The sequence below is a fragment of the Lonchura striata genome, chromosome 3, assembly GCF_050655825.1.
Source record: "Lonchura striata isolate lonStrDom1 chromosome 3, ASM5065582v1, whole genome shotgun sequence".
In the NCBI taxonomy this organism is placed as follows: domain Eukaryota; kingdom Metazoa; phylum Chordata; class Aves; order Passeriformes; family Estrildidae; genus Lonchura; species Lonchura striata.
Genome location: NC_140705.1, coordinates 68,998,731 through 69,025,440, shown reverse-complemented (window position 1 = coordinate 69,025,440; position 26,710 = coordinate 68,998,731). Strand labels below are relative to the sequence as shown.

General features: G+C 41.3%; 2 protein-coding genes across 5 annotated transcripts in view; one reads left to right on the top strand and one right to left on the bottom strand.

The window, feature by feature from the left end:
• ARID4B (AT-rich interaction domain 4B) overlaps positions 1–2,262 on the bottom strand; it is an 86,629-nt gene extending 84,367 nt beyond the window's left edge. For both annotated transcript variants that reach the window (XM_021527101.4, XM_021527102.4), the window contains exons 1-2: positions 2,026–2,262; positions 843–904 (exon numbers count right to left, since the gene is read on the bottom strand). In XM_021527101.4, coding sequence (XP_021382776.3) covers positions 843–848 — 6 coding nt within the window. In that variant the 5' untranslated portion in view covers positions 849–904; positions 2,026–2,262. The remainder of the gene's footprint in view (positions 1–842; positions 905–2,025) is intronic.
• A 318-nt stretch (positions 2,263–2,580) lies between these two features.
• Positions 2,581–25,589, top strand: GGPS1 (geranylgeranyl diphosphate synthase 1). Of its 3 annotated transcripts, none has more exons than XM_021527098.3 (4): positions 2,581–2,772; positions 7,118–7,210; positions 15,852–15,922; positions 19,665–25,589. In XM_021527098.3, exons 2-4 carry the CDS (start codon positions 7,144–7,146, stop codon positions 20,424–20,426), a joined length of 900 nt encoding a protein of 299 aa, XP_021382773.1. In that variant the 5' UTR covers positions 2,581–2,772; positions 7,118–7,143; the 3' UTR covers positions 20,427–25,589. The 3 variants fall into 3 exon arrangements, with proteins under 3 accessions (XP_021382773.1, XP_021382774.1, XP_021382775.1); XM_021527099.3 differs by lacking the exon at positions 2,581–2,772 and adding an exon at positions 2,971–3,434; XM_021527100.3 differs by lacking the exon at positions 2,581–2,772 and adding an exon at positions 2,977–3,305.
• The last annotated feature ends 1,121 nt before the right edge of the window (positions 25,590–26,710 follow it).

Genomic DNA, 26,710 nt, shown 5'->3' with positions numbered 1-26,710 from the left:
AGCTGAATTACATGGGGGTGATGGTAACACGAACAGCAGTTTGAGCGAGACATAGCAAAATGGTAAAAAAAAACCCTAACACACGCAGCTGTTAAAAACTACTTTTAGGTACATAGTTCTTGGCCACACACAGAAGAAATAATTCTATTCCACCAAAACAATCTTTTTTGCTACTTAGCTTGCATAATATATCAAACATAAATAGTCTAGAAAGGTCGAAGAGAAGAAAAATGCATGACATTTGAGGTACAAGAGTACATTGAGTGAGGCACATGAATACTACACAGCACCGAGAGGAAAATTAGAACCCATTTGAAAATCTTTCTGCACCTTACAGCAATCATTTCACTGCAGAGAATCACTTACATGCACCCTCCCCAGTCACATCAAGATTACTCATTCAACAAAACTCCTATTGACGAATAGAAAGTAAGTAAATCTACCCTCTATTCAAGTAAACAATGTTGTAGAGCCAGCAAATCCCCCACAACGTTACTTTCTCGAGCAGGGTGACTGTGCCCTGCTCCTCCATGAAGCAAGCTCAGCCCAGGCAGCCATGTCCTTATTCTCCTACAAACAATGTTTCTGAAGGAGAACAGCCCCTGCTCGGGGAACTTACAGCTTCCCCCAGCATAACGCGGTGGAGCGAGGCCCGCCCCACGATCGGCAAACGAGCCAGGCACCGAAACACGGCAGTGGGGGCGAAGCTGCCCGCAGTCTGGATCTGCACCAGCACCGAGCCTCGCACCGGGGTCGGGACAGATGGACTGACAGATAGGACAGCATTTTTCCATGCAACCCTCCCTCCTTTCCCCTTCCAGGCACGCAAGCGAGTGTTTTACCTTCATGATGAGCTCAGGCTGCGGTAAAAGCCTCGATTGTGGCTGAGCGGCCGAGGCTGGACCTGGAATTTAAAACAAAGCGCTAAGGCACCGCACCAGCCGCTCGCACCGGGCGGGGGGAGGGGAGCCAAACATCGGGTGGGGGCGCTGGGCTCCTCCCGAAACTCCCCCTTTCCTACCCCGGATCCCCTCTTCTCCCGCGGCTCACCCCCTTCCCTCTTTCCTCGGCCGCTGTTTCCCCCCGCGGCTCCCACACGCCGCGGCTTCCCCTACACCCGCTGCCACTGACGCCATTTCTGTCAGAGGAGGAGAAACTTGCCACAACAACAACCCACCCCAGGCTGCCGCGGGAGGGGGGAGGCGCCCGGCCGCCTCCCCGGGGCGCTGCGCCCCCTCCTCGGGCACCGAGCGGCGGGAGGGCACCCCCGGGGTCCCAGCGCAGGCAGCACCCCCTCCTCGCCTCACCGCGGGGAGAGGGAGAGCGGAGAGAAGGAGGGAGAGAGGGAGGGAGGCTCTTCCTCCATTGTACGAGGAAGAGTGCCCGTGTGCACGGCGTGGAGCAGGGTGTCGGGAGCAGTCCCCCCCACCCCCGACACACACACGCTTTTGTAGGGGCTGCGGCTCCGGATCGCGGCGGCTCCTCCTCCCTCCGTCTCCCCCCCTAAATAAAGGAAAGCGCTGACTCCGCCGCAGGAGTTTCGGCAGCAACAGCCGCAACTCCCCGGCTCGGCGCAGCGGGTCCGGGCGGGGGGAGGGAGGGAGAGCAGGCAGGAGGCGGCGGAGGAGGGGAAGAAAAGGAAGAAGAAGAAGAAAAGAAGGGAGCGGGGACAGGGAGGGAGGAAGGGAGGGGGGCGGGGAGAAAGGGGCCCGACCTGCTCGGCGGGGACACGGAGCGTGTGTCTGTGTGAGTGTGGAGGAGGGGGCTCCGTCCCTCCCGGCAGAGAGGCTGGAGGAGAAGCCGCCGGTCCCTCCCCCCGGCCCGCCACTGGGTGTTTGGGGTGGGGGGGGGAAGACGAAGCATCGGCGAGTCCCGCCGCAGTCTCTCTACCAGGAGAAAAACAAGCGCCCCCCTCCCTCCCTCGCCGCCGCACGCCCGGCCCCGCGCCCCCACGGGGCCCCTCGCCGCCTCCCCGCCCGCCGCCGGCGGGACACGGGGGCTCCTTCTCCGGCTCGCCGCCCTCACCTTTGTTCCGCGGCGACCGCCCGCCCGCTACTCCCCCGGCCCGAGGCGGGGGGCACGGAAGGCAACTGGGCGAAGGCTCCTCTCAGCTCCGGGCACCCCCGGCCCCGCTCGACGCTGCTGCAGCGGCTCCGCTGGCGGCGGCCCCGCACGGCGGGCGGAGGGGCCGATCCGTCCTGCGCGGCCCCGGCGGCGGTGACTGCACGGCTCAGTCCCCCTCCCCCTCCCGCACCGATGACTGACTGACGGGCGAACGGGAGCGGCCACGCCCCCTTCCCCACCTCCCCCATTGGGCCGTGTCCCGCACGGCCCGCCTACCCCGCGGTCCCATTGGCCTTCGTGTCGGAAATACTGACATCATTCTTCTCCACTTCTATGGAAACTGAGACTCGGCGCCGAGGGGGCTTATGGGGAATGCTGTTCTTGCTTGCTGTTAGCAGCATTTCCGGCAGGCAGCACTGCGCGGCTCAGTGGACTACAACTCCCAGAGTACACCGCGCGCGGGGGGCGGGACACTCCAGAGACTGCTAAGAGCCGAGGGGGCGGGGCCTGCGCGTGCGCGGGGGGCGCTCGGTGGCGCATTTTCCCCCCAGGAGGGGAAGGTGGCGCCCGGCGGGGCGGAAGGAAGGAGGGGGGCGGCGCTCCGCTCGGGGCTCTGCCGCCGCTAGCGCCGCCACTCCCGGAGCGGCGGCTGCTCAGGGGCGGGGTTCCGACTGCCGGCGGAGGAGGAGACGGCGGCGGCGAGGCGAGGTCGGCTGCCCTGTTAGCTGTGGGGGGCGCTGGGGGCCGTGCGGCGGAGAGAGAGGGGGCGCCCCTCTCGGAGGGGCCGGTCCGAGCCTGGCTGCGGGGCAGCAGGTCCTGCGGCGGCCCCGCCCCGCCCGGGAGGGGCTTGTCGGCTGCCCGGGAAGGGGCCGGGGGAAAGGGGCCGCCGGTAGTGCTGGGCGGTGCCGGCGGTCGCCGGGGCGGGCGGAGCGACTGGCAGAGCGGCCGGGGCCGGGGCTGCGCTGGGCTGGCGGCGGGCGGCGCTTCCCGGCCCTCCCTGGCGGCTGAGCCCGACAGCGCCGATCAGAAAATGGGGGTGGACGGCGGGCGGGGGGAGCGACGCGTCCTCGGCTCTCCATCTCCTAAAATGGCGCTGAAGAGCTGGGCCCGCTCGTCCTGGAGTTCTGGAGGCAGCTGAGGCGGCTGCGCCCGTGTTGAACTCCGAAAAAAATTAACCTTAGTTCCGTCGTTCTGGCTGTGGCGGGAGTTTGGCGGCAGCAGCTTCACGGTCTCTGTGAAATGTGAGTTTTAACCGCGTAACGCGGCGCTCCAGCTGCGGTCGCTGTTTGTGCCGACTCATCGCCTGTCTTCGGGTCAGCCCGCAGCTCAGAGACCCTGCCCGTCTGCGGGCCGGGACTTCGGCGGCCGAGGTATTGCTCTCTGGTTTCTGTAGCATTCGAGCTCCATTTTTCTTGGAAATCCCCATTAAAGCAGTATGCTCGTGTCGTTCTGGCGTTAGTGTTGGAGTGGCGCCTCTGGAAAGCTATTATTTATTCAGCTGCATCTTCGGGGAAAATGTGTGGTGTGCGACTGCCCTTCCACCTGTGGGAAGCTTGCCCGCCCGCTTTAATGCGAGGCGTTGTTCGGAGGCAGCCTGGGAGGGGTCATAAATACGACTCTGCTGATTAGAATGCGAATGTGGACTAGTGTCCCAGTTGCAGTTGGATTAACACTTCTGGTAGTCTCTGTTTGAAACAGTAAATATTCACTATGCTTTCTGTGTATTCCTTTTGAAACTCTCCTCGCTCCTACCTGCTCCCCCTATCTGGGACTTCTTCCCTCCCACTGACTACAATGAAGCCAGTGTCTCAGTGTACCAAGTTCTGTGATGGAGCCGATTTGAGAACTTTCTGAATAGTTCATTTTATACTGGAGCTCTTTGCTTCTTTGATATTTGTCTCTTATTTTCTTTGTAATTGCACTATGACTGCAGGCCCTGAGATGATGATACTTTTTAAAATGCCATCTGTATATTTAACCTGGACTATTTCAGACTATTACATTCCCCCTGTTTGGGAGGAGGGGAAGAAGGGCCTGCAGAGTGGAATGGAGCAGGGTAGTATGAGAAGCTGTTTTGTCCAAAGGCAAACTTTTTCTTGACATTTGGCTTAGAATTAATCATCATTACTCATCAACTTTCATCCTCTCTAGAAAGGTTCTAGACACAGATCACAGCTTCAAGCATAGCTTTAGAGTAGTTCCACATTATGGAGGCCCAGGTTACCATCTTATTCTAGTGTCATGCGTGTTTTCAAAGAGGTCATCAGAGGGAAGGTTTGATGCAATGCAAAAATTATTGTGTGTGGCTGTCCTTTATGCCTATGTGAAGACACTGGGAAATAACTGGAACATTAACTTTGTCATGCATATGAATTGAAATGCAGCAAGTTTGTGTGCTGGTTTAAAAGGTAAAATAGCCTTAACTGCTTTAATCCTATGGATAGGTATAGATGTAATCAATTCTTGCATTTTCACTAACAAAAGGCTTTGCTGTTGCCTTTCATTCATTGTTTATCTGCTGATTTTTACTTTTTGGTGGGAGATGGTGACTTGAGATTTTGTGTGTAAATCAGTAAGGAATCCTTCTCAGTGAAACAGTGTAACTTCCATAACAAATCGGTCAGGCACCTCAGCAGGAAACCCTTTAATAGCAGTCATTTCCCAAGTGTGCTGTATGTGATAATTTTGTGCAAAGAGCAGTAATATTACACATCTGGTATCATGGTATTTTTACAGGCTTTTGTAATGAATTTCATTTACATGTTTCTTTATCAAGTGTCCCTTTTTATGTATAAGTTTGGAGGAGGTTCTGTTCACTGTTTATGTGCCAGTGGATGTGTTAAATGTGTAGCTGTCTGATGAATAATCAAGCTTTTTTTTTTTCTTGGTGGAGATTTACCTAGAATTTCATTTAATGGTAGAATAGTAGTACATAAAATTTTAACTATATTGATTTGAGATTGGTTACTTTTGTTCATTAGATCTTCTTTGCCTTTTATTAAAAGAAAAAAAGAAAGTAAGAACCTCTGTACTTGTGGCAGAAGTACCTCATTTTCTGCTGATATTTAGTATTTCAGGTGAACTCCTATTAGTTTTGTGCAGAAAGATGTACATATTTAGGTTGATGCTGTACAATATTAATGAATTTTGAGTTAGTTGGAGATTCTGAATATTGACTTACTGTCTTACAGATGAGCAAGAGACCTAATTCCCTGAGGAAAGAGAGCTTTAACATTTACTTCTAAGCAAGAGCTTTTATAGGAGAACATTTCCAATCCTAACATCTCTTCTCAGCCTAGCTGGATAGCTATGCACTTTCAATTCTATCACCATCTTTGTGGCTTTTTGACAAATAATAGTCACAGAGGAGTTATTAGGTTGATAGTATATCCTTATAGCTATCTCGGCCAGATTCTTTCTGCTTAAAACATCTGGGGGTAGACTCTGAAAATCTTTGATTTTACCTCCTTGCTGAAGTCCTTTGAGACTTACTCTTTTTATATGTAAGGGTACAGTTTGACAGCTGCCTCACAGTGGTTCAGTTGCAACAACAAGCTGGCACAAAATAAGGAGTCAAGAGTGTCAAATCTGATTTTGATTAGTGTGTGGCCTGACCAGTAGTTGTGCTGGCACATCATGGATAGGATGGAAAGGTTGTACTTCTTATCACAGCATCACTGCCTAGAAAATATGCGAAGCTTTCCCAAAGAGGTGCAGCCTTACAAGCATTTTGTTGACAACTATATTTGGTTAAATAGCCTTTGTTGCCCCTGAAGTGCCAATACAGTTGATGAACACACAGAGGGAAGCAGATAAAGGAATTGATCTATACCTAAACTTGGAAAATAGTTATTAGCACAGATAATTTCTCCAAGTACAGATTGCTACAAATGCTTGTTGGTGTGGAAGTGGGAATGGGCATAGACAGGAACTGATTGAGCTATACTCTCCCAGCTTCTTGTGCACCTGCTCCCTGGCAGAGCTTGGGAAATTGAAAAGTCCTTCACTTACAGTGAGCATTATTTAGCAACAGTATTCTCACACAGAGTCCAAAACACAGCACTGCAGAAGCTACTAGGAGGAAAAATAGCTCTATTCTAGCCAAAATCAGGACATTAATTTACATAACTATTCACTTGCTCAAGGAGGAAAGAAATAAATCCTTTGCAGGATATTAGCAAAGTATCCAAGAAGTGATGCTGAAGTAGCATGAGACTTTATGCTACTCCTGCAGTTCCTGTCTTAAAACTACATGAGAAGAATTGTTTTGAGTTGCTGCATCTGCAGTGCAGTAAGGAAGGCTAGAGGTGAAAGGGTAGTAAATCTATCACAGAAAACAATCTTTTAAAAAAATGCAGATGGAAATGACCAAAAGTACATGGAATTGAAGCTAATCAATAGAAATTTGTTGAGCTCTGTAGGCCCTGGATCCTAAAAGGTTCTTCATAGGAGTCTGTTACATATATGGTGTATGGAAAAGTGTGAACAGCTGTCTGTATGCTTGATCAGTGGTAGAAAAATTGTATTTTTCTATTTTGACTTATAACAGAAGATTGAGGAATTATATCAAAAGACTGAAGCTAGTTTTCTACTTCTTTAGGTTGTCTTGGTCTGAGGTGTATTTTCTGCTCTTAGACATTACCTCTTCTGGAATGTCTAATGTATGGAGAAAGCATTTAGGGTGATCTAATAATATTAGTCATGTGGGGTTTTGTATGAGTGTCTTTAAAGATTTGCAGTGGAGCTTTATTGTTGTGAATGGTAAAGTTTTAAATACTTCATCACCTAAGCAGTCTATTACATACAAAAAAGTAAACAAAGTCTAGGAGTTGGCTTAAACGTCATGATTAATTCAAGAAAACTCTATTTAACATGTATTATATGTGTTTCCTTGGTAAATGACATCTGGAAACCTTTTATATACTGAAGGTGTCATGCACAAAATTGGAATGTTTGCCCCTAACCTGTAAGTCAGCTGACATTTTAGCTGTATGCATCTACTGTTTACTTCCAAATGTTTAAATCTAAATAGTGTTAACACTTTCTTTAACAGTGAACTACATCTTAGGAAATAAAGAAATGGACGGGATGGATGAAACATCTAAAAGAATCCTAGAGCCATACCAGTATCTGCTTCAACTACCAGGCAAGTTTCTTTGTACTGTGTTGTTTTAAGTATCAAAATTGGTTTTATATCAACTTTTGTCATGGGAAGTTGTCATTCTCTTTCCGTGTCAAACCACGACAGAAGTAGAAGTTTTTCTACTCTTGATGTGTGGATTTAAGAATAATAAAATGTAATACTTTTCATTGTTTCTCTTGTACTTATTCTTTTCTTCCTTTTATGGAACCACCTTTATTTTTTTGAGACTGGTACAATAGCTCTTGTGTCTGTAGTATTATTGCCACATTAATATTGCAATATTGCAGTTATTCTGTTCTCCAGAGTAGCTGATGTGCTGCTTTTAAAAACTGATAGAGGCAAGTACTGAAGACTTGATCCTTGATCCTCAGGGTTGACAATATTTTATTCTTTAGTTGCTTGCGGTACTAAACTCAGTGGGTTGTGGGTTTAGGTTTTGGTTGAGCTGGGAGGGATGTTGTTTGATGGGTTTTTGGTTTGGGTTCTTTGGGAGGTTTTTTTGTTTGTTTGTTTGGCTTTGTTTTGTGTTGGTTTTTGGAGGTTTTCATTAACCTGTTCTTCTCAAGTAATTTATTCCCTTTGGTATGTATAGAGACAGGTGCTCTTATTGCCAATTTCATCTGTCCATATTCATGGCTTGCTTCACCTGTCAGAGGTTCAGCCAGTCCTTGTGTAGTATCAGGTCACCAGCAATACATTCATATGAAGTTTTCAGTCTTGAGCAGTATAGCAGAATTCAGGGGGCATGTATGGATGTGCCCCTTGGAAGCCTCTTCGACTAAACAGATTGCTGTGACTTTTATTTGTACACCTAAAGTGTAAGAAAGACCATACAGGCTATCAAAGTGACTAATTTTGTAAAAATAGTGGTGGAACAACTTTGTCATTGGAGCTACTCATAAATGCCTGCTTGCCCTCTGTCCAGCTTATATTGCATGCTGAAAGAGTTAAGGAAGACAAAAAATGTGGGTAAATAGTAGGGAAATATTTCTGATCAAAATTATATCTGACCAAGGTAGAAGACCTTCTGCCTAGACAAATAGCATTATAAATAACAGGCAGAGTACTAAGTGGCTTTTGCACATCTGCAACAAGAGCTGTATATCTGTAGGGTGGGTCCTCTGAGTCCTAATTCATTATACCTGTGTATAATGAATTTCATTATTAACCTCTACAAATATCCAGGATTTTCTTGCCAACATTAGTGATTTCATTTGACTTGGCAGTTAATACAGAGTTGAAAACTAAGAAAAGGAAAGAATTTGGCAGTTGCATGCCTTTTTAATGCCAGAAGGCTTGTTTCCCATTTCCTCATGTGTATTCCTTTTGGATATGTTGAACTGGGTGGTGGTCTTTCTACAGAACTACCTTGAGAATGAGTCTGTGATATTACAGAGAGCTTTCTAAGCCCTGGTCCTGAAAAAATTTGCTTTCCTCAAACATAATCTTTAAGTTTACTTTTTATTTTATTAGATTATCTCCTTAGCCAAGGAATATTGCAACACCTCTGCATCTTTTGCTACTAATTATTTTTAAAGCTATTGTAGATACCAGGAAGAAAAGCTCAGCTTCCTAGTAGGAAATTTTTCAGCCCAAAAGTGCTGAAAAATCTTCTATAAGCAAAAGTGCTTGGCTAATAGCTCTTCAGTTACCTTTCACTTTAAATGATGCATCTAGAATATATGTTTAACCTTCCCACCTTGATTCCTGTGGCTAAACTCCTTTACTTTGTGAGTTCAACTGTAATAACTCTCTACTGGTAGCTTATGTAACACTACACTCACTGGCCGTACAGGTGTTTTATATCCTGTCCTGCATAAGTATCATAAATCTGATAGTCCACTTTACCATGTTGACTTCTTGTTAATTTATTGTATGTTTTGGGGAAGGTGAGAAACAAGATACGCTGCTCTGGTTGATTCAAAAGAGAAAACTTCTCATAAACTAGGCAGGTGAAAGTGGTGTACCTGTGGGATCCTTGTATTGAGTAACAGGTGAAGCAGTGAGGGTTCCTAGTCATAAATTAATCATGTTTGTTGTGTTTGAAACACTGGCTTTGGCTAAGGTCAGCTATGCCAAGTACAGATCATGTTACATGTGTGAATCTTGGAGGAAGTGTTAGTACCAGTGCTCAGTAAGGGTGGAAAAAACAGACTTATAGATGCTGTTTTTACCTAGAGTGTAGCTCAAATGAGATGCCCAAGCTAATATAACAGGCTCTTGTTGAAAGAGGCAGTTTCATTCCATCCTCTTAGCCTCTGGCAGTATTCTCCTGCTGCTTAACTTGTGCTGGTTCTCAATTTGCTAATCAAATTATTAGGTAGTATGATCACCTAACCTATTAAAAACTTGCCTGGTTAATCTCTTGTCTTGTTAGTGAGCAGGCACAATGATAGGAACAAGAAGTTGTTTCTGTGTTGGATCAGTTTGAGCTCTGAGGGGCTTTGCAGAAAGCTTGGCTAAGTGTCAAATATGTACACTATTGCTCTACAGTAGTCCAGTTGCTTATCTTGAAAGACTAGTTAAACTCTCCAAGCAGTTTAGTAAGCTATGGTTGAATGAATGTAGATACATATCAAAGTTTGTTTTCATAAAAGGGGATTGTATAACTGTATTAAGATTGTAGCAGAGAAGGGGAAAAGCCTGGTGATGTTGTCAATAGCATAAGGACACAAATTTTTTTAACTGCTAAGTATTAACCGCTTAGTAGAGGAAATTGATTACTCTGTTTCCCTTTGCTAAAAAAAGACTTAAAATGGTAACAGTCTCAGGGTGATACTTAAGGTAACCTTGTATATTTCTTTGACTTCAAACAGCACTAGGAAAGGGAAGCTGCTAGGCTTAAGTTATGCTTAGTATGGTGCTATTTTAACTGCTAGTAATTAATATTCAGCATGGTATTTAATGTTTTGTCCTTCTTGAGCAGAAATTATTGTTTGGGAGAAGAACATGGATTCTGAAACAGTAACTTTTCTTGTAAAATCTCATTGTAGTGGAGCATTGCCATACTAGTTTTTAGCAATGTTCTGCTTAATCTGTATTTTGTCACTTAGTATCATAAAGTGCAGGACTGACTTTCATAGATTCTGTTGTGGTTTGCCTCAAAAATTACTTAATTCACACACATGGTGAATTTTTTATTTTTGAGAGTCTGAGTTAAGAGCAGTAGCTGATATTGTAGCACTAAGGAATATCTGGAATTTCAGTTATCATAAAACTGATATGGCTAATAGCTTGCTTTTGAAAGAGGCAGATTCCAATCCCATTCATGACTGCGTCTTCCCGTTCTTGTCCTGCTGGTCTTGGCTGCAGTCTTTCCTGGTCTTGTTTAACAAGCTAAACAGTCAAGACTGGCTTTGTTGTTCAGCTTTCTCTGCCGGGTTGTTGAACTTGGTCAGCCTGGTGAAGGAGTTAAGCATCACAGGCTATGATCCCCCACCACTGGCACAACTACGCTTGGCACATCAGAGGCCTCTGCTTGGGCCAAGTTCCTGAAGGAGGCTGCACCTCTCTAGATTGTGAACTACACAGATGCCTAGAGGCACCCACTAGCTGGAATCAAGTGATGTCCCTGCTCCTAAAGGCGTGTAGTTGTGGAAAGCCTGTGTCACCAAGCAAAGGAATGGTGGAAGGGGATCAGCAGGCTTGCACAGCATCATTATAACAAAAATTACAAGATTCCACAGATTCAAGAATCTGAAACCTCCAGGTATATTGACAATGAGGCAGAAATAGTCTCTGCATATCAGGTTGGCAGATGGATACTCCTGCAATGGTGAAGGCTGGTGGCCTCTGGCACCAGGAGAGAGATTCCTGTTCCTTGAACAGATGTGCAGTTGCCAAATAGGTTCAGTGCACCGAAAGAAGACACATGGCTGGAAGCTCTTTATAAGCCTTTTATAACCTAAATGATTCTATAGTTTTTTACAACAAAGCATCAGAACAGCACCTGGGGCAGCAGCAAGTGGTGAGACTGTGAAGATAGTGGAGAGACTTACTCCTATAGGGAATAGAGGACTCCACATGTGGTTTTGTGTTAGGGAGGTTTGGTGCTTCTGGATACCCCTGATAGGGATGGGAGGAAAGGACTGCCAAGGTGTGTTCCACCTTTAAAACACTTAACCTTACAGCTCTGCTACTTGAACATTAATGGATATAGCAAGAGGGTGCCTGAAGCTTATCAAGCAAGACTATGTGGCCTTTAGAATGAGGGCAAAGGCCACAGGAAGCCAGGTGGATCTTCTCTGTGATCCTCAACCCTCTTCTCACCATCAGGAGGAATAAACAGATACTGCCTGTCTACAGCTAGTTAGTGTCACAGCTCATGCTGATATCAGAGCTTTGGTTCTTATGGCCTTGAGATTTCCTTTGCAGAGCAAGGACTACCAGGAGGAGATAGCATCCACCTATCCAAGACAGGGCAAAAGTAGAGATCATAGTAAAAGAAAATTACTATACACAATCAAGTAAGGAATTAGTGAACTTGCAAATGAAGTGTATAGGCTGATATGACCAAGACACTTAGTAATCTATAGTTCAGATCTGAAGGCATATCATCCTAGCACTCCAACAAGAAAGTACAAACAGAATTTGATAGGGGAAGCTCTTGCTTTCTCTGGGGATCTGCAGGGCTGGATGCTTCTCTGAAGTGCCTTTATACAGATGCATACATTATTGGGAGTAAAAGGGAGGAGGCAGAGATTGGCATGCAACTGTAGGGCAACAATTTTATTGTGGTATAAACACACAGAGTGCTGCAGTGGATTGATGTGGATGGCCTAGGAAGACAATCTGGGGTAGCAAGGAATGGGAGTTGCATTTTATGTGAAGTAACAGTTGAACTGCATGGAGTTTTACCTTCAGTCAGATGAGCCTGTTGAGATAACCATGAGTTAAGTTTCGAGGGCAGATCAATAGGGGTGCCAATATAGTAAGTGTTTGCTACAGACTGCCTAAGCAGGAAGAAGTGGATGAGGCCTTCAGACAACTGCAAAATGCTTCATATTTACAGGTGCTTATGAGAGACTTCAGTTACCTCAAAGGGTGGTAGAAGAAGCATCACAGCAGGACACAGGCAGTCCAGGAGGTTTCTGGAATGAATTGATGACCTCTTGCTAACAGAAGTGACCACGCTGATATAGGAAGGCATTATGCTGGACTTCCACTTAAAAAGAAGGGAGAATTGGTTAGGACTTTAAGACTGGAGGCAACCTTAGTTGCAGTGACCATGGGATAGTGACATTCAGGATTGTGAAAAGGAGCAAGGCACAAATCAGGATCACAACCCTGGACTAGTTAACTCTATTTTGAGCAGAGGAGTTACGCTAGAGAATTCTGTCAATGACCTTAATCAGGCGCAAGTAGCTGCACAGGTTAAAAATGTATGTACCTGCTCTCTGCTTGTTTTTGTGCATTTCACTTATGGTGCTTATAGTGTTCTTGTAGCTGCTTCTAGAGGGGTCTGCCTGGGGACTTTATCCATTTAGTTTTGATCCATCAGAGGATGCAACTAAACGTGCAAGTGAGGTAATACAAGAGCTTTCTTCCTCCAGAAGGGCAATGCCCAATCCTCAGCATCCTCTGCTCACTCTGTACTGATTGTGGAAGATCCACTGCATAAGCTGACTCAGTACATAAAGCTGGCAGAAAGCTAACCTAGCAAAAAGCTGTGTTATCTGCTGGGCTAATGAGTTGAATTAGCTGTAATGGGGGCTAGGTTAATAGTCCCTCTGCTCTTTCCCATGCTGTTCTAGCCCTTTCATGTACCCTCTCTGTAAGTGGGGTGCTGCCTTAAGGGCATAATTTGTGGTTATTTGAATACAGCAAGAGTGAAGCAATACTAACCAGGAGCCTGTCCAGAATGGAGGTCTGTAGTTTTTGGGTCTGTGCCCTATCATAAGAACAAGTGTGTATATAGAGTAAGTTGGCTGATTTTTTTTTTCCTTTTTTTTTTCCTTTAGATGAGGAGCATCTCATCTGAAGAGAAGGATGGAATGCCCTTAATACACATCTTTAATCTAACTTGATATTTGTTTGGAGGATAAAGCTTTAACTTTCTTAGCTGGAGAAGGAATTTCTCACTATTTTTCTCACCTTTCCCACCCAGCATTGCTAAGGAGAAAAGCTTTCCATAGTTGCTGTTCGATTTGGGTAATAATTTGGGATCTTAGGCAGATTAAACTAAATGCATTTAGCAGAGCTTTGATAAAAGCTTGGTGCAGTAATGTCTATTATTATAGCTCTATACAGTAGGTAGAGCTTCTAATTTTGGATGATAGAGCAGTGGAACGTGAAGAAACTGGATAATTCGGGCAGTGCTCCTTTTAATTTTGTCCTAGTGTCCCTATATTGTTTTGTCTAGTTTGGGGAGAGGAGGGATGTTGCAAGGAATGGAGTCTCCGCATCCAGGTTTAGAGACCAGTATTGGAGGGTTTTGTCTTTTGCCACCACAGTATGGCTGTAGGCATAAATTGTGCATACAGACAATTGGCTGTACTATCGCATAGACCAGGTAAGACTGACTTCAGAATCAGATAAAACAGCATTTATGTAGCAATAATGTTCCTTTAGAAGACAAGCAAATCTGCATCTATAAAAGGAAAAATGTTTCCCTATACAGGTAGTGTTTTTTTCCATGAATAGTCAGTGTCTAGGAAATTTTGCTAGTCAGAGTAGACAATTCTAACAACTCAAATGTTGTTTGTACCAAGGAACTGAAGTGGCTTAGTCTTTTGTACATGTTATAATCCATTTAGAGTGCATTCTAGCAGTCAGGTTCCTCATCATGAAATAATGCTTGCTGCTGAACATCCAGCATTCTTTAAGTCTATTTTCTGGGAAACACGTTCAGAAAATCAGGATTAGCTGCCTAGTATAGAAAGAAAAAGTAGGTGTTTTCTGTATCTAAGTAATTTAGAAGAGAATAAACAGCTATAGATAAGATACAGTTCCTTAATGCGATATCTCTGACTGGTTTTAGTTTTGAATGTGGTGAAATACTTGTTAATCCTTAACTGGTAAGCCATACAGTTTGGCAAATACTTGTAGCAGTTATTCTCAAGGAGAGACAAAACAATCCTTCTTTCCTGTAGAAAACCGTTAGTGTTTAAAACTGAGCACAGACAACAAAAATGGAGAAAACAGGCCAATGGCAGTGTATGTCCAGGTAAGAATGTATGTTCACATGTGGCAGAAGCAGAGGTCAGAGCTGCTGGGGGAAAAAGAGGACCATTTTGTTAATCTTGTCTAGTAAGGACCAGAAGATGGTGTGAACTGAAGCAGTGGAAATCATTGAGAACTGAGACAAAAAGTGCAGACCTCTGATCCAGGGAGGAAGGTTATCACCTTTGTTGCAGAGCCCAACCCACAAAGCTATTGCTTACTTGGTGGTGGTAAGCAGGGGGAAAGGTGAAAAATTCATAGTCCAGTTTCTCCAGGATCTATCACTGCAAGAGAATTTACCTGTACTTATTATTCTGTTCTGTATGGGCTGGTTACACAGTCATAGAGAAGCCTTAGGGAGCGATTCAAATGTTGACCTTTCTTTGGTGCTAAGGGCAAGATGGAATTATCAACATGAGGACTAATATTGCAGAATATCTCAGTTATGTCTCAGTACATCTTGAGTCAAGTAATATAGGTTCCATGGGTGTCTATGTTACACTTGCTTTGAAGTTTATTTAAATCTTTTTTCCAAATGTCTGTTTATTTGAGCTGTATATATAGACCTGTTTTTGTAAACCTGTCTTGCAGCTATTCCAAGATATTATACATAGCTGAGCATCTCAAAGTTCAGAGCAGAATGGTCTCAGTGTGGATAGGGGATGACTTTATTTCATATTCAACATGACTAGATGTAAAATGGATATTTGTACATGAAAACTAGCAAATTACCAAAGAAAGTAGACATCAATAATGTATAGGCATAAGGTTAACTTCTACTGAAATTCACTCTGTCATTTAGAAAGTATCTGGATTGAGCAGAACAACTTGTTTTAACACCAAACTTGGTAATTTGGTGTTGTCTTGCCAGGATGACTGCCTGGCTTCAACAAAGTAGATTTTACCAAAGCAGACCAAACCCTATTTGTAGGTAGATTTTTTGGGTGTAAGATAAATATCTGAATTCCTGGAAAGTTCTATTATGTTCTGAATGTTCTGTTCAGATTTTTGTTTAGAGTTATTTAGTAAGTATATTAAATACCACTTTCCTGTTTTAGAAATTTACAGTAGCAAGTCAAGAATAGTACTACAGGAGATAGACCTAAAAATTGAGAGAAATAGCTATTCAACAAATACCCATACTGTCAACTAATAATGAATCATAATTGAAACTTTTTAATCTTAGGCTTAACATGCCTTGCAAACTAGTTGATCTGTACAGGCTACCAATATGGTCAGGACCCCTTACTAATTAAACTGTGAAAACAAAATCTGCAAAGTGTTTAAAACTGAAACTGCTGCCAATTGATGTTTATTCAATGAAGAAACAAGTAATGCACTGATCTGTTTTCCACTTTTGTGTTGTCACACTGATCAGCTTTTTAATTGGATTTCAAATCAGCTGTAGTTCATAAGACAAACTGTTGTGCTTAATAATAAACTCTATTATTTTTATTAAATGCCTGTAATATTTTTATTGTAGGTAAGCAAGTGAGAACCAAACTGTCACAGGCCTTTAATCACTGGCTGAATGTTCCAGAAGATAAAATACAGGTACTTATTAATTTTTTTTTTTTGAAATGTTGTTACCTTTCTTCTAAGACCACTGGTAACAGATGATTCTCTTACACAGCGTAAATTATCAGAAATCTTAAATGCATTAATTTCTGAATATAAAGTGAACTTTCAGGAAAACAACTTCAGTGCAAAGCTTTTACTGTGATGCAACACTAAAGTAATTACTTCCATGACTTACTAGAATATTTACTTCTTTCCAAGTGTGTTCAACCTTTGAAGTTGTGGGTAAGCAGCTATCATTGTTACTCGCTTAACATAACTCAGTTATTAACATTGTGTTTTTAATGACTTACAAAAGAAGCTAGACAGTTACCTTGTAGACTTCACAAATAAAGTGTTTGAAAATAAAATCTTGAGATTTTGATTCAAGAATATCAAAGACAGCAATCAAATCAACTTTACAAGCTTAAAACTGAGAGGGATGTATCATATATTCTGCAGTCCTTACTTTCTAATGAGAAGGATTATCTAGAAATTCTCATTGTCTTTTCTCTTGGATAAAGTATGCAAGATGCATGACTGTGTGTGTAAACACTGGGACTTTTCAAATGAAAAATTATCCTCCTTTTTAGGTTAGACTGCAGTTTTGCTAAACTGCATACAGAGCGTGCAAAGTATTTTCTGTCCAAGGCCATGTAAAGAATCAATATAATTGGTTGTGGTTTTTGACACCCAGCTGGTCCTTTGTTAATTTCATTAATTGTTGGCAGAAGTATCTTTAAAGTTTGTGAAGGAGTAATTTTTAGGGTGGCTTAAAAGTGACTTAAAACTACTTCATAGCTGTCAAGTAGCAAAGTGATTTAAGTGGTTTAAGAGACTGCATTTCATAATCTAGGAACTCCAGGAACTCTTCCATTTTTCAGCCTGTCTGTCTAGCAAAATTTATTCTGACTTTCAGCTAGACATATCTTACCCTTTGTGCTCAGACAAACATCCACATAAAATAAATAATATAGCAATCTGTGTATTGTATGTATGGGTTTAATCTAATATCACAGATCAGAATGCAGGTTGGAAGAAGCCTCTGGAAGTTATCAAGGACAACCCTGTACTTAAAGCAGAGCTTGCTCTGTAGCTGTTTTAGGCTTCTGGGAGCCCTGTTGAGTTTTGAAAATCTGGTGGTGGGGTTTCTGCAGCTTCCCAAGGCCTGTCTTCTCATGCTGAACCCCTTTCATTATGACAAACTTTCCATTATATTCAACTAGGGGTTTTTTTATGTTGCAGTCTGACTGCTGCTGCCTGCCCTTTTGCTGGGCACCGATGACATTGTGGTCCATTTTTGTTTAGTGCTAATAGTAAACTAAAGCTGCAGTGCCTCTGTGTGAACAGAAATTACCAGTTCTGTCACTTTAAACTGATGATTATGTAACTGCTATTGAAAACTTGGACTACTTGTTTTGATTATCTTTATTAAGAAAACCAGTGCTTTAATGTCTCCTTTACCACTTAAGTTGTTTGTAATGGCAGGAAAAAACAAGACCCTGTCTTCTTTTAGTCTTTATCATGACGTAATTATTACAGTTTTTGTGCATTTTAGTACTGATTTTAATAACTAAAGATGGTTGAAATCTGGAGGACCACCTCTGGTCGTCTTTTTGATATCTCCTATAATTCTTGTAAGATGTCCCTTGTGTCTAACATCCTGATTAATTTCCAGCTATTTGTATTACTTTTATTAAAAATCTGAATTCTGGCACTTTTTTTTTCTGGTCCCCTTTTCTGGGATTTTTTTCTTGCCTTAGATTATTTGTCTTTGTGTAGTTTATTTAGATTATACAATTAAGGTATTTTATTGTATAATCTTGTATACAATAAAATACCTTAATTGTATAAACCTTGGTAGTTTATTTTACTGTTAACTGCCACTGTTTCACCTTTTGCCCCAACCAAGTGATCTCTTCCCCCAACACTTACTGAATTTCTAGTTCCCTTTTGGTGCTGCACTGAGACACTTCAACTTGCTGAATTAGAGAGCACTGAGTTTGTCAGGTGAACTTCTTTCTGAGAAGGCACTTAAATGGTCTAGGAAGCGTCAGGCAAATTTTAAAGCTATTGCAGTTAAGGAAGTGGAAGAAACCTGTGTGTTGGACTGACAGTGCAGCAGATCCTGATTAGATAGATGTAGATTGTAAGAAAACAGCACTCTGTACTGGGTCTTCTGCTTTCATTATGGAGACCAGTCTTTTCATTTTCTCAGGCTACTTCCTGATGTCTTCTAAAATAAACTTTTTCTGATATCTGAGCTGTTTCACTCCTTTCCTTCACCTTTGGAGCACTTTTGACACTATCTTAAGTTCACAAGGTAATTTGATAGAAACACAGAGTCAGGAAACACTATTTCCTTTCAACCTTATATATGGAAGCTGAAAGAGGTCATGAAACTGCCAGTGATATAAAATAGGTTAGCAAAAGAAGTACTAGAATAGGCTTATCCAATGAATTCTCAAAACACAGGGAAATGTTCCTGATAGTATTGAGAATGAGATAATGGACCAAAAGTATATTCAAACAAATAGGAGTGTGAAGTTGCCTTCAGTAGGTACTCTATCCTTTGATTTCATGAGTGTTTAAGTAGGCTGTTCTTGCAATCATATCTTGGGAAAGGAATTAAATTCCTGGAGTTTGAGTTTTAATCTTTGGGACAATGCTCACTGAACACCAGGTAGCAAGAAAATGCTTACGGCAAAGTCCTTATTTTGTTCTACAGCACCCACCAAATAGGACCATATTAGATATTTGGTGCCATTTTATGGTGGCCTTAGTATTTTTTAGCAGTTGTTTTGATTAATTTTGACTGAATGCAATGTTTGTAGTTAAGGAACGTAATTGGTTCATTAGCTTTAAAATCATATCTTAATCAGATGTGTTTTGCAGTGAGTTTATACAGTATGCAGTTTTACATGCTTAAATTTATATCCATTTAAGCAGGTGCTGAATATACCTAGCAGCTGTGAAATAAAAGCAGCATATAGTGTTAAGACTTCATTTTTTGTTGCGTTGTTAAGGTTCCATTCTACTCAAATGTAGTCAGCTACAAGCCTAACGTTGTGAATAGTTTATAGCACACCTCAGGTGGTATGTGATACTGGTCTACCTAGTAACAAGCAGTGTGTAGGAAGTTTTTCAAAAGAAATTGTGGCTGTTGTCTTTCTGCCAAGAACTTTCCAAATTATGTTTGAGAGTATCGTGTGTCCTTTAAGAGCTCAGTACTGAATGTAACCACACAAAGTGTGGGAAAAGAATGACATCTCCACTTGGTTCACAAGAGAAATGTGATAATGGATGATACCTGGCACTCTCAAGAACTAACGTTGGGAGATTTCAGGTTTGTAAATCTAAACATTTCAAAATACTGTGTTTATTTTTTTTTCCCCTAGTCATGTTTCTAATAACAGTTATTCCATGACTCCTAAACAATGGCTTGTTTTAGAACTGTAGCAATAGTGAAGAGGAGTATGCAAGTGGGAGCACTTCAGGGAGTAAGTTAACTTTGAAGCTGAAAACATTACGCGTAAGACTATGTGATCTAGGACTTAGAGCAAACTGGATGGTGAAGAGAAGCATTAATCTGTACTAACAGTAATGCAAGTTGCCTGAAGAGGAACCTCAGTGATAGAGAATGTAGTTCTTTAAAACATTATCAATTTTAAGTATAGTCTTGCAAAATTCATAGTTAAATTGCAGTGACAGACTTAACAATTTTCTCTTTTTGTAATAGGTTATCATTGACGTGACAGAGATGTTGCACAATGCAAGTCTACTTGTGGATGATATTGAAGATAACTCAAAGCTACGACGGGGCTTTCCAGTGGCGCACAGTATCTATGGAATTCCGTCTGTAATCAACTGTGCTAATTATGTTTATTTTCTTGGCTTAGAGAAAGTTTTAACCCTTGATCATCCAGATGCTGTTAAAGTTTTTACCCGTCAACTTCTGGAACTCCATAAAGGTCAAGGCTTGGATATTTACTGGAGGGATACTTACACCTGTCCTACAGAGGCTGAGTATAAAGCGATGGTACTGCAAAAGACAGGCGGTCTCTTCGGATTAGCTGTAGGCCTCATGCAGCTGTTCTCGAATTATAAAAAAGACTTAAAGCCACTTCTTAACACACTTGGTCTCTTCTTCCAAATAAGAGATGACTATGCCAACTTGCACTCCAAAGAATATAGTGAGAACAAGAGTTTCTGTGAAGACTTAACTGAGGGCAAGTTCTCATTCCCAACCATTCATGCAATTTGGTCAAGACCTGAAAGTACTCAGGTGCAAAACATTTTACGTCAAAGGACAGAGAACATAGATATAAAAAAATACTGTGTACATTACCTTGAAAATGTTGGTTCCTTTGAGTACACTCGGAATACATTGAAAGAGCTTGAATCTGAAGCCTATAAACAAATTGAATCACTTGGGGGAAACCCTGAGCTTGTAGCACTAGTTCAACAGCTGAGCAAAATGTTCAAAGAACCTGAAAATTAAAACATCAACTTCTGGGCGTGGATTAAAACTCTTTTAAAATGGGAAAATAACCAGATGGAGAGCTGTGATAATCAGTCTTATGTAAAACTTTCTCTTGTAGCCATGTTACAGAAATTACTGTTAAAAGTAACTAGTCATTAAGTTTTGAAATATATACCTTATTATCTCTAAAGTCTTAACTGTAACTGCTTACAGTTGATTTTGTTAAAGCAGATGTACTAGAACTAAAACAAGTTTTGAATCTAAATATAGTAGTCTTTACACAATCACAGGCATTATTTCATACCTAAAACTCTCATGCCCCTAACCAGGCAATGATAGGGTGTTGGTTGAAATTCTGTGTTAAATTAAATCAGGTTGACATATGTGTATTATGCATTTTAAACAATGCTCTTATAAACCAAAATTCTTATTGAAAAAAAAAAAAAGGCGCTTGCAAGAACAATGCACATAAAATTGTGTGATATTTCTAAGCTCAACTTGTGAAGATCAGGTGGATCAGTTTACTATGTCCTAGAGTGAATATCCTATCCAGCTTCTGTGGATATTTTCAGGGGAATGTGAATTATGAAAGATGGTATTTCATATGCAAATAGATATGCTCAGTCTGAAATTGTGACTTGATAAAGATTTTGCAGTACCTTAGAGAAAAGATTTCATCACATCAACAAAGTTAAATTTGCTGCTGATTCCAGCTCTGCAGTAATTTTGCTTACCTGGTTTTAGATTTTGAAATTGTCAAATATTCTGTAGCCAGAAACCTAAATCTGTGCATTAGAGCTCATATATGTAACTGTAAATAGCAACATAATGAGCTGCTAATAGAAATGGAAAGGAATTCACACCAGGTAACTTTAGGACACCATAATTGGTGCAGGTCTCTTTAATCTCTGCTTATAATTGAGGGGCTTCTCCAAGACTTTATTCATAATTCAAATTTAATTCCTGTTCTGAATAGTTGTCTGGAGGCATGTTCTATATCTCTCCAAAGAAACAAGAGCTGTATTTTTTTTCTTAAAACTCAGTATCTTGTTTTACAAGCTTCATTATCAGTATCTTGTTTTACCACTTCAGTTTTGTTAATTGCTTAAATAGAGCTTTAAAATTATAGACATACCAAAACAGAACTGAGACTGAAAGCAAGATTTAGGGGTGGGGCTAAGTAACAAAGTTCTCTGCTCAGATATATATATATAGCTATATATATGTCTATGTATGTGTGTGTATGTATATATAAATATATATATATAAATGTTAATAAAAGGTAAGCAGAGATGTTTGTTTTTTTTCTTGCCTGGGCTGCTTTTAATCAGGTTCAGTTCCCTTAGTATTCACAGGTATATTAAACTTTGACTTGAAGTAGTAAGGTAATGGTTTGGATCAAAGGTAGGACTGGTGCTATAAGCTGTGGTGCTAGCTCGAGCATGCTCTGAAATGGACAGAGGTGCTTGGCTTCTGATGGCTAAAGGATAGTTTTATGTAGGTGTTCATTTACTGTACCTGGAAAACAGGGAAAGCTATGATCTCAGCCCACTGAGAAAACTAGCTGAAGAAGGTTGCTCTAATGTCTTCCCTGGGCAGCCTTAATATCTTTCTGAAAGTGATCAAACATGACAAAATTGAGGATGACTGCTTTCAGTCTGAAATATTATGTAGTTATGGATGATAGCCTGTTCTTTTTATCTGCATGCTGAGGAGAAATCTTTGTCTGATTAGACACTGAATAATAGGCTTTTCATTGAATGGACCTAGTTAGCAGGACTGAATAGCTTAACATTGGTGAAAGGTGTCTTTAATGTTAATGAAAAATAATTGTAATTCCTTTTTCATAACTTGCAGTGCTTAGTAAGCCTGTAATTTTTTAATGTGTTATGTGAAAACAGTATCTACAACAAATTACATTTATTTTGTGCCATGTCTTGGAAGTTTCTAAGCACTGTTGTAGTTAATGTTGAATAGGGGAAAGCACTGAAAAAAATATTGTTGTCAGGAGAATCTCCTAGTCTTACTGTGAAATGTATCCTTGTGCCTGTTAGGATATTGTAACTGCAATACAATGCAAAGTGCACTTAGTGCCATTTCATTTCTGTTCTGTTGCTGGATGTAAGCAGTTCTGTGTAATCAAACTTCCATAATGAAGTAGCTTTTCTTACTGTTTGTATAAAGCTTTTCTACCATCTGAGATTTCTGCTATGTCATTGCTCATTTTTTTCTCTGGCAATTCACCCCAGTATTTATTCTAATGCTATATCCTGTAGCATGTGCCTTCATTAGGAGTAGGTACATGGATGTTTTCCAGTTGCAGACCATTTAAACCACAAATGGGTAAGAAGGGAACAGCTGTTCCAGCTTTGTCTGCCCAGGTTACAAGAGTCTGTGCAGCTCTCTCTTGCTCTTCTGCCTTCAAGGTGTTTGATGTATACAAAGCATATACTGAGGGCATATCTGGAAAGGCCCACAAGTAGAGCATTGTTGCTCTTAGGTTAGGATAAACAGGATTGTGAGAGCTTTTCTTGATGTATTCAGGAGTCCGAAGAGGCTGGGATATTTCCCTTTCATCTGTTAAGCTGGTAGAGCATCTGTAAATACAAAATGCCAGTAGTAATGATGTCCCTTAGTCAAGGTAGATTTTGTATTTGGTGCCATAAGATCAGTCTGTGCATGCTCATCAATATCCTCCAATGTTATTACTGGTACTGGCTCCTGAGGCTAAACAGTGTTAAGAAAAACCCTTCTTTAAAGCAGCATGGGAGTTCTTGTGACTGCACAATTAGTTGTGCGAGTGCCCCTCTGTTGCTATGCCTCCCACAACACGGGGAGTAGGGATTTTTCCTGATCTTCATAAAATATGGCAATCTGAGTTACAAGTGGAGATGCCCAGAGGGAAACAAAGGGGATGATCGTTTCAACGTCAGTCCTTTTGAGCCAGAATGGTTCTCCTTATCTTCTTACTGTTGCAGCAAGTTCTACTTTGATCAGGTTATCAGTACATTTCCTGGGGGTTTAGTTCTTGCAGCTCATATTAAGAGAAATGCAAATACTCATCCATCTGGAGTATTCCCCACTACCTCAGTATGTTTTCTGATTTTATGCTTCCTTGGATGTAAATGAGTGCTGTCACTTGTCTTAGAGTAGTCATCCACTGGATGGGACATCTGTCTTTGCTTTTTCATAGGCTTATGTTTACCCTGTCAATTATTATGAAAATTGCATAGTTTCAATATGTTCCTGAGGAGGTAGCTTTCTCCTCTCCTTTTGAACTCAGGTTGTTCAGGTACCCACTCAGAGCAACTTTGTATATATATGTGTGTGTATATGTATGTGTGTAGCCAGTTGTTGATACAAACAATATAGAAATGTTAATGGGAAAGAAACTGTTGGTTGCTCTGTTTCTGCTTTTTTGTTAGTCTGGCTGCATGTGCAATGGTGATTTCCTATATTAATGACTGTTTTCCTCGGTTATTGTTAAAATGCCAGGTATAACGGTATAAAAATGGGTTTGTGAGGGGGTTTGCATTTCTCATGGAAAACTGGTTTGAGCTTTAATATGCCTTTATCACTGAATTGGGCCAGGCTTTTATCCATGTGGAAGAGCCATATGGGCATCTATTGCTCTTCTTTGTCCTATCTTCATCATTTTGCATTTCAGATTTGGTATTTACTATGCTCTTTGTATTATTTGCTCAGTACTTTCACTGTAATTCTTCTTTCAGCTATATTTCTATTCTGCTGTTAATGCCAAGCATGCATAATATCAACAAACTCGGTTTTGATCCTGGACAAACATACTAGTCTGGGTATACTTTTGAAATGTTGAATCTTGGCTCATCATTTGCCTTCACGAAAGTAATCCAAGAATAATCCAAGATTTTCTGCAGCCTCAAAATGCCTGAAAGTTTGGGTTTTTTTGTTTTTTTTTTTCCAGGAAGCTAAAGCTGTAATATCTTATGACCATAAATTATTTTTGTCTCATGTAAGTTGAGCTACTTTCCTTGCCCTGCCTGTTTGCTTTTAAGATCCATTTTGCTTTGGTGGTAATGCCTGTTAGGTCTTTTTATGAATAAACTTAACTCTCTAGCCCTGAGGGAGAGAAGTTAATTTTTGTCCAGGTTAATGAATTATCCCACTCAGCAAGAGTCTGATGAATGCCAGAGCTGGCAGGTGGACAAAGGGCCAAGGAAAGGATTTCAGTGAATTAAGAGAACTCATTTTTGCCTTCTGATGTCTCATGTAATTTTATCTTCTTTTACAGAATTTACTTGACTTTGTTAGGAAAAGCTAAAGTGTGTGGCTAGTTTCTCTGAGCTTCTGAAATAGACTGTGAGAGATACTTAAGTTAAAAATTATTTATGTTACTTACGTATATCATCTAAAGATTTTATTAAAGGTACAGATAAAACAGAGTACATTGTTTCATTACTTTATTTTTTTCTCTTAACAATTTTTCTGTTCTCAAAGTCAGGGAAACATAATCTGCCATATGCATATTTGAGTTGATTGCTACCTCACATTAACATTCTTCCTGAAAAAAATTTTATCATAGCTGAGCATCAGCGTTCAACCTTTTCTGAAGTACTTTAAAATTATTTCAGAGGCACCTTGTTGAGGTGTAGCTAGGAATAATCCATGATTCATTAACTCACTTCAAGCATACAATCTGAAAAACTTCTAATAAAGATGCAGGTTAAACCACATTAACCCTGATAGTGTTCCTCACCTGTATACCCTATGGAACAAGTACAATCTCAATTAACCTACTGAAAAGGTATTTACTGATTATCTCTATTTAGTACAGCATAGAGAACCACGGGAGATACACCAAGAAGGCCTAATGTGACACTTCCAGGGAAAGCATTACACAACCTCAATGAATTTGTGTAGAAGACTAACTCTGAGGTGAAGGGAAATTGTAGATAATTATCTGCTTTTGAGCTCCAGGAAAATGCTCTACTCATTGGTATATGAATTGCATGCTGACAGTTAAGCAGCTGCATCATCTCTTGTGCACAGTAGGTTATTTTCACTCTCTTCATAAATGCTGCAGTTGCTATTTCTTGGTATATAGTGTGAGCTACTTAATCACTCAGTGATTACTGAAGTCTGTAAAATGGCAAATTCATTCATTTTGTTTATGTATTTTGAAATACATAAAGCCTTTCCTATTCTCTTGCAATCTGTTGTTATTCCACAGAGAACTTCTGTTGGCTGAGAGAGACATAACCTTGCACTGACTGAAGTTATTAAAACCAGGCTGACACCAAGCCTGTGTGAACAGATGAGAGGGGGAAAAAGATTTGCAAGGATAAAAGCCCTAAGTTCTTTAAAAGTAGAATTTCCTATAATTTCAGAGTTACTATATGAAGCATGGAACCAACTCAAACAGTTTTTCTGTGGTTTTGACTGAAGAACCTGCAGCTGCTTTCTTTTTTGGGTGGGATGGAATGTACAGGTCAAAGTAAAAGCCATACAGAGGAATTGTCATTGCTACTCACAGAAGTGTAAAAACTGTGCTATAAACCTAATCTTACATTTTACACCAACCAGCATGAATGTTCAATAAATTCAGAAGCTAAATCCATTTTTACTTAACTGCTTATGAAATGCTGAAGTTGTAATTTGTGTTAATGTGAAAAATGCTAAATTGGTCTAGTTGTTTGATTGGCATTGGGACTGTCCTGTTTCTTTTCAAGTACAGATCATGAACTATGGCTATTTGTTGATTACAACACTGAAACAAGAAGTGCAAAGAAAGTGAAAGGATAAGCAGTATGTTAATGCTATTCTCATTATCATTTTAGAAATACTAAATGCATAAATTTGACAACATGCATGTAGGTTGTGAGAATGGCTGGATTACCTGTCAAACTAGGGCTAAAACAGGGGCAACTGGGGTCTGAAAGATCACAATAACTATTTTTTTGTTTTCAGCACCTTTCCTGTCAGGCAGTACACAAAGTGGAAGATGCTCTCAGCTTTGACCTTGGGAACAGTGGAGGAGTGAAAAAAGGAGAGCAAGAGGCCTTACTGCTCTCTCTTGCACTACTGTCCACGTAGCTTCAGCTGCATAGTTTGAAACTGGAATAGATCGTTCCAAGAGTGCCCTCTGTGGGAAATGAGTGGGCTTAGGAACCCAGATGAGATGGCAGTGCAACCAAAGATGTGGAAGAAGGACTAGGGTGTCTTTTCCCCCCCAATTCTATTAGTTGGCCTGAAATAACACATAACCTATGGCAAGGGAGGACTATGAAATGAAGGCAGCGAGTTATTTGCTGGATTGTCCCCTT

What these genes read in the sequence shown, in the direction of transcription:
- GGPS1 (XM_021527098.3), top strand. Translation starts at nt 7,144, where the DNA reads ATGGACGGGATGGATGAAACATCTAAAAGAATCCTAGAGCCATACCAG. An exon ending in GTATCTGCTTCAACTACCAG is followed by an intron (nt 7,211 to 15,851) that starts GCAAGTTTCTTT and finishes TTTTTATTGTAG; the next exon opens with GTAAGCAAGTGAGAACCAAA. An exon ending in TTCCAGAAGATAAAATACAG is followed by an intron (nt 15,923 to 19,664) that starts GTACTTATTAAT and finishes TTTTTGTAATAG; the next exon opens with GTTATCATTGACGTGACAGA.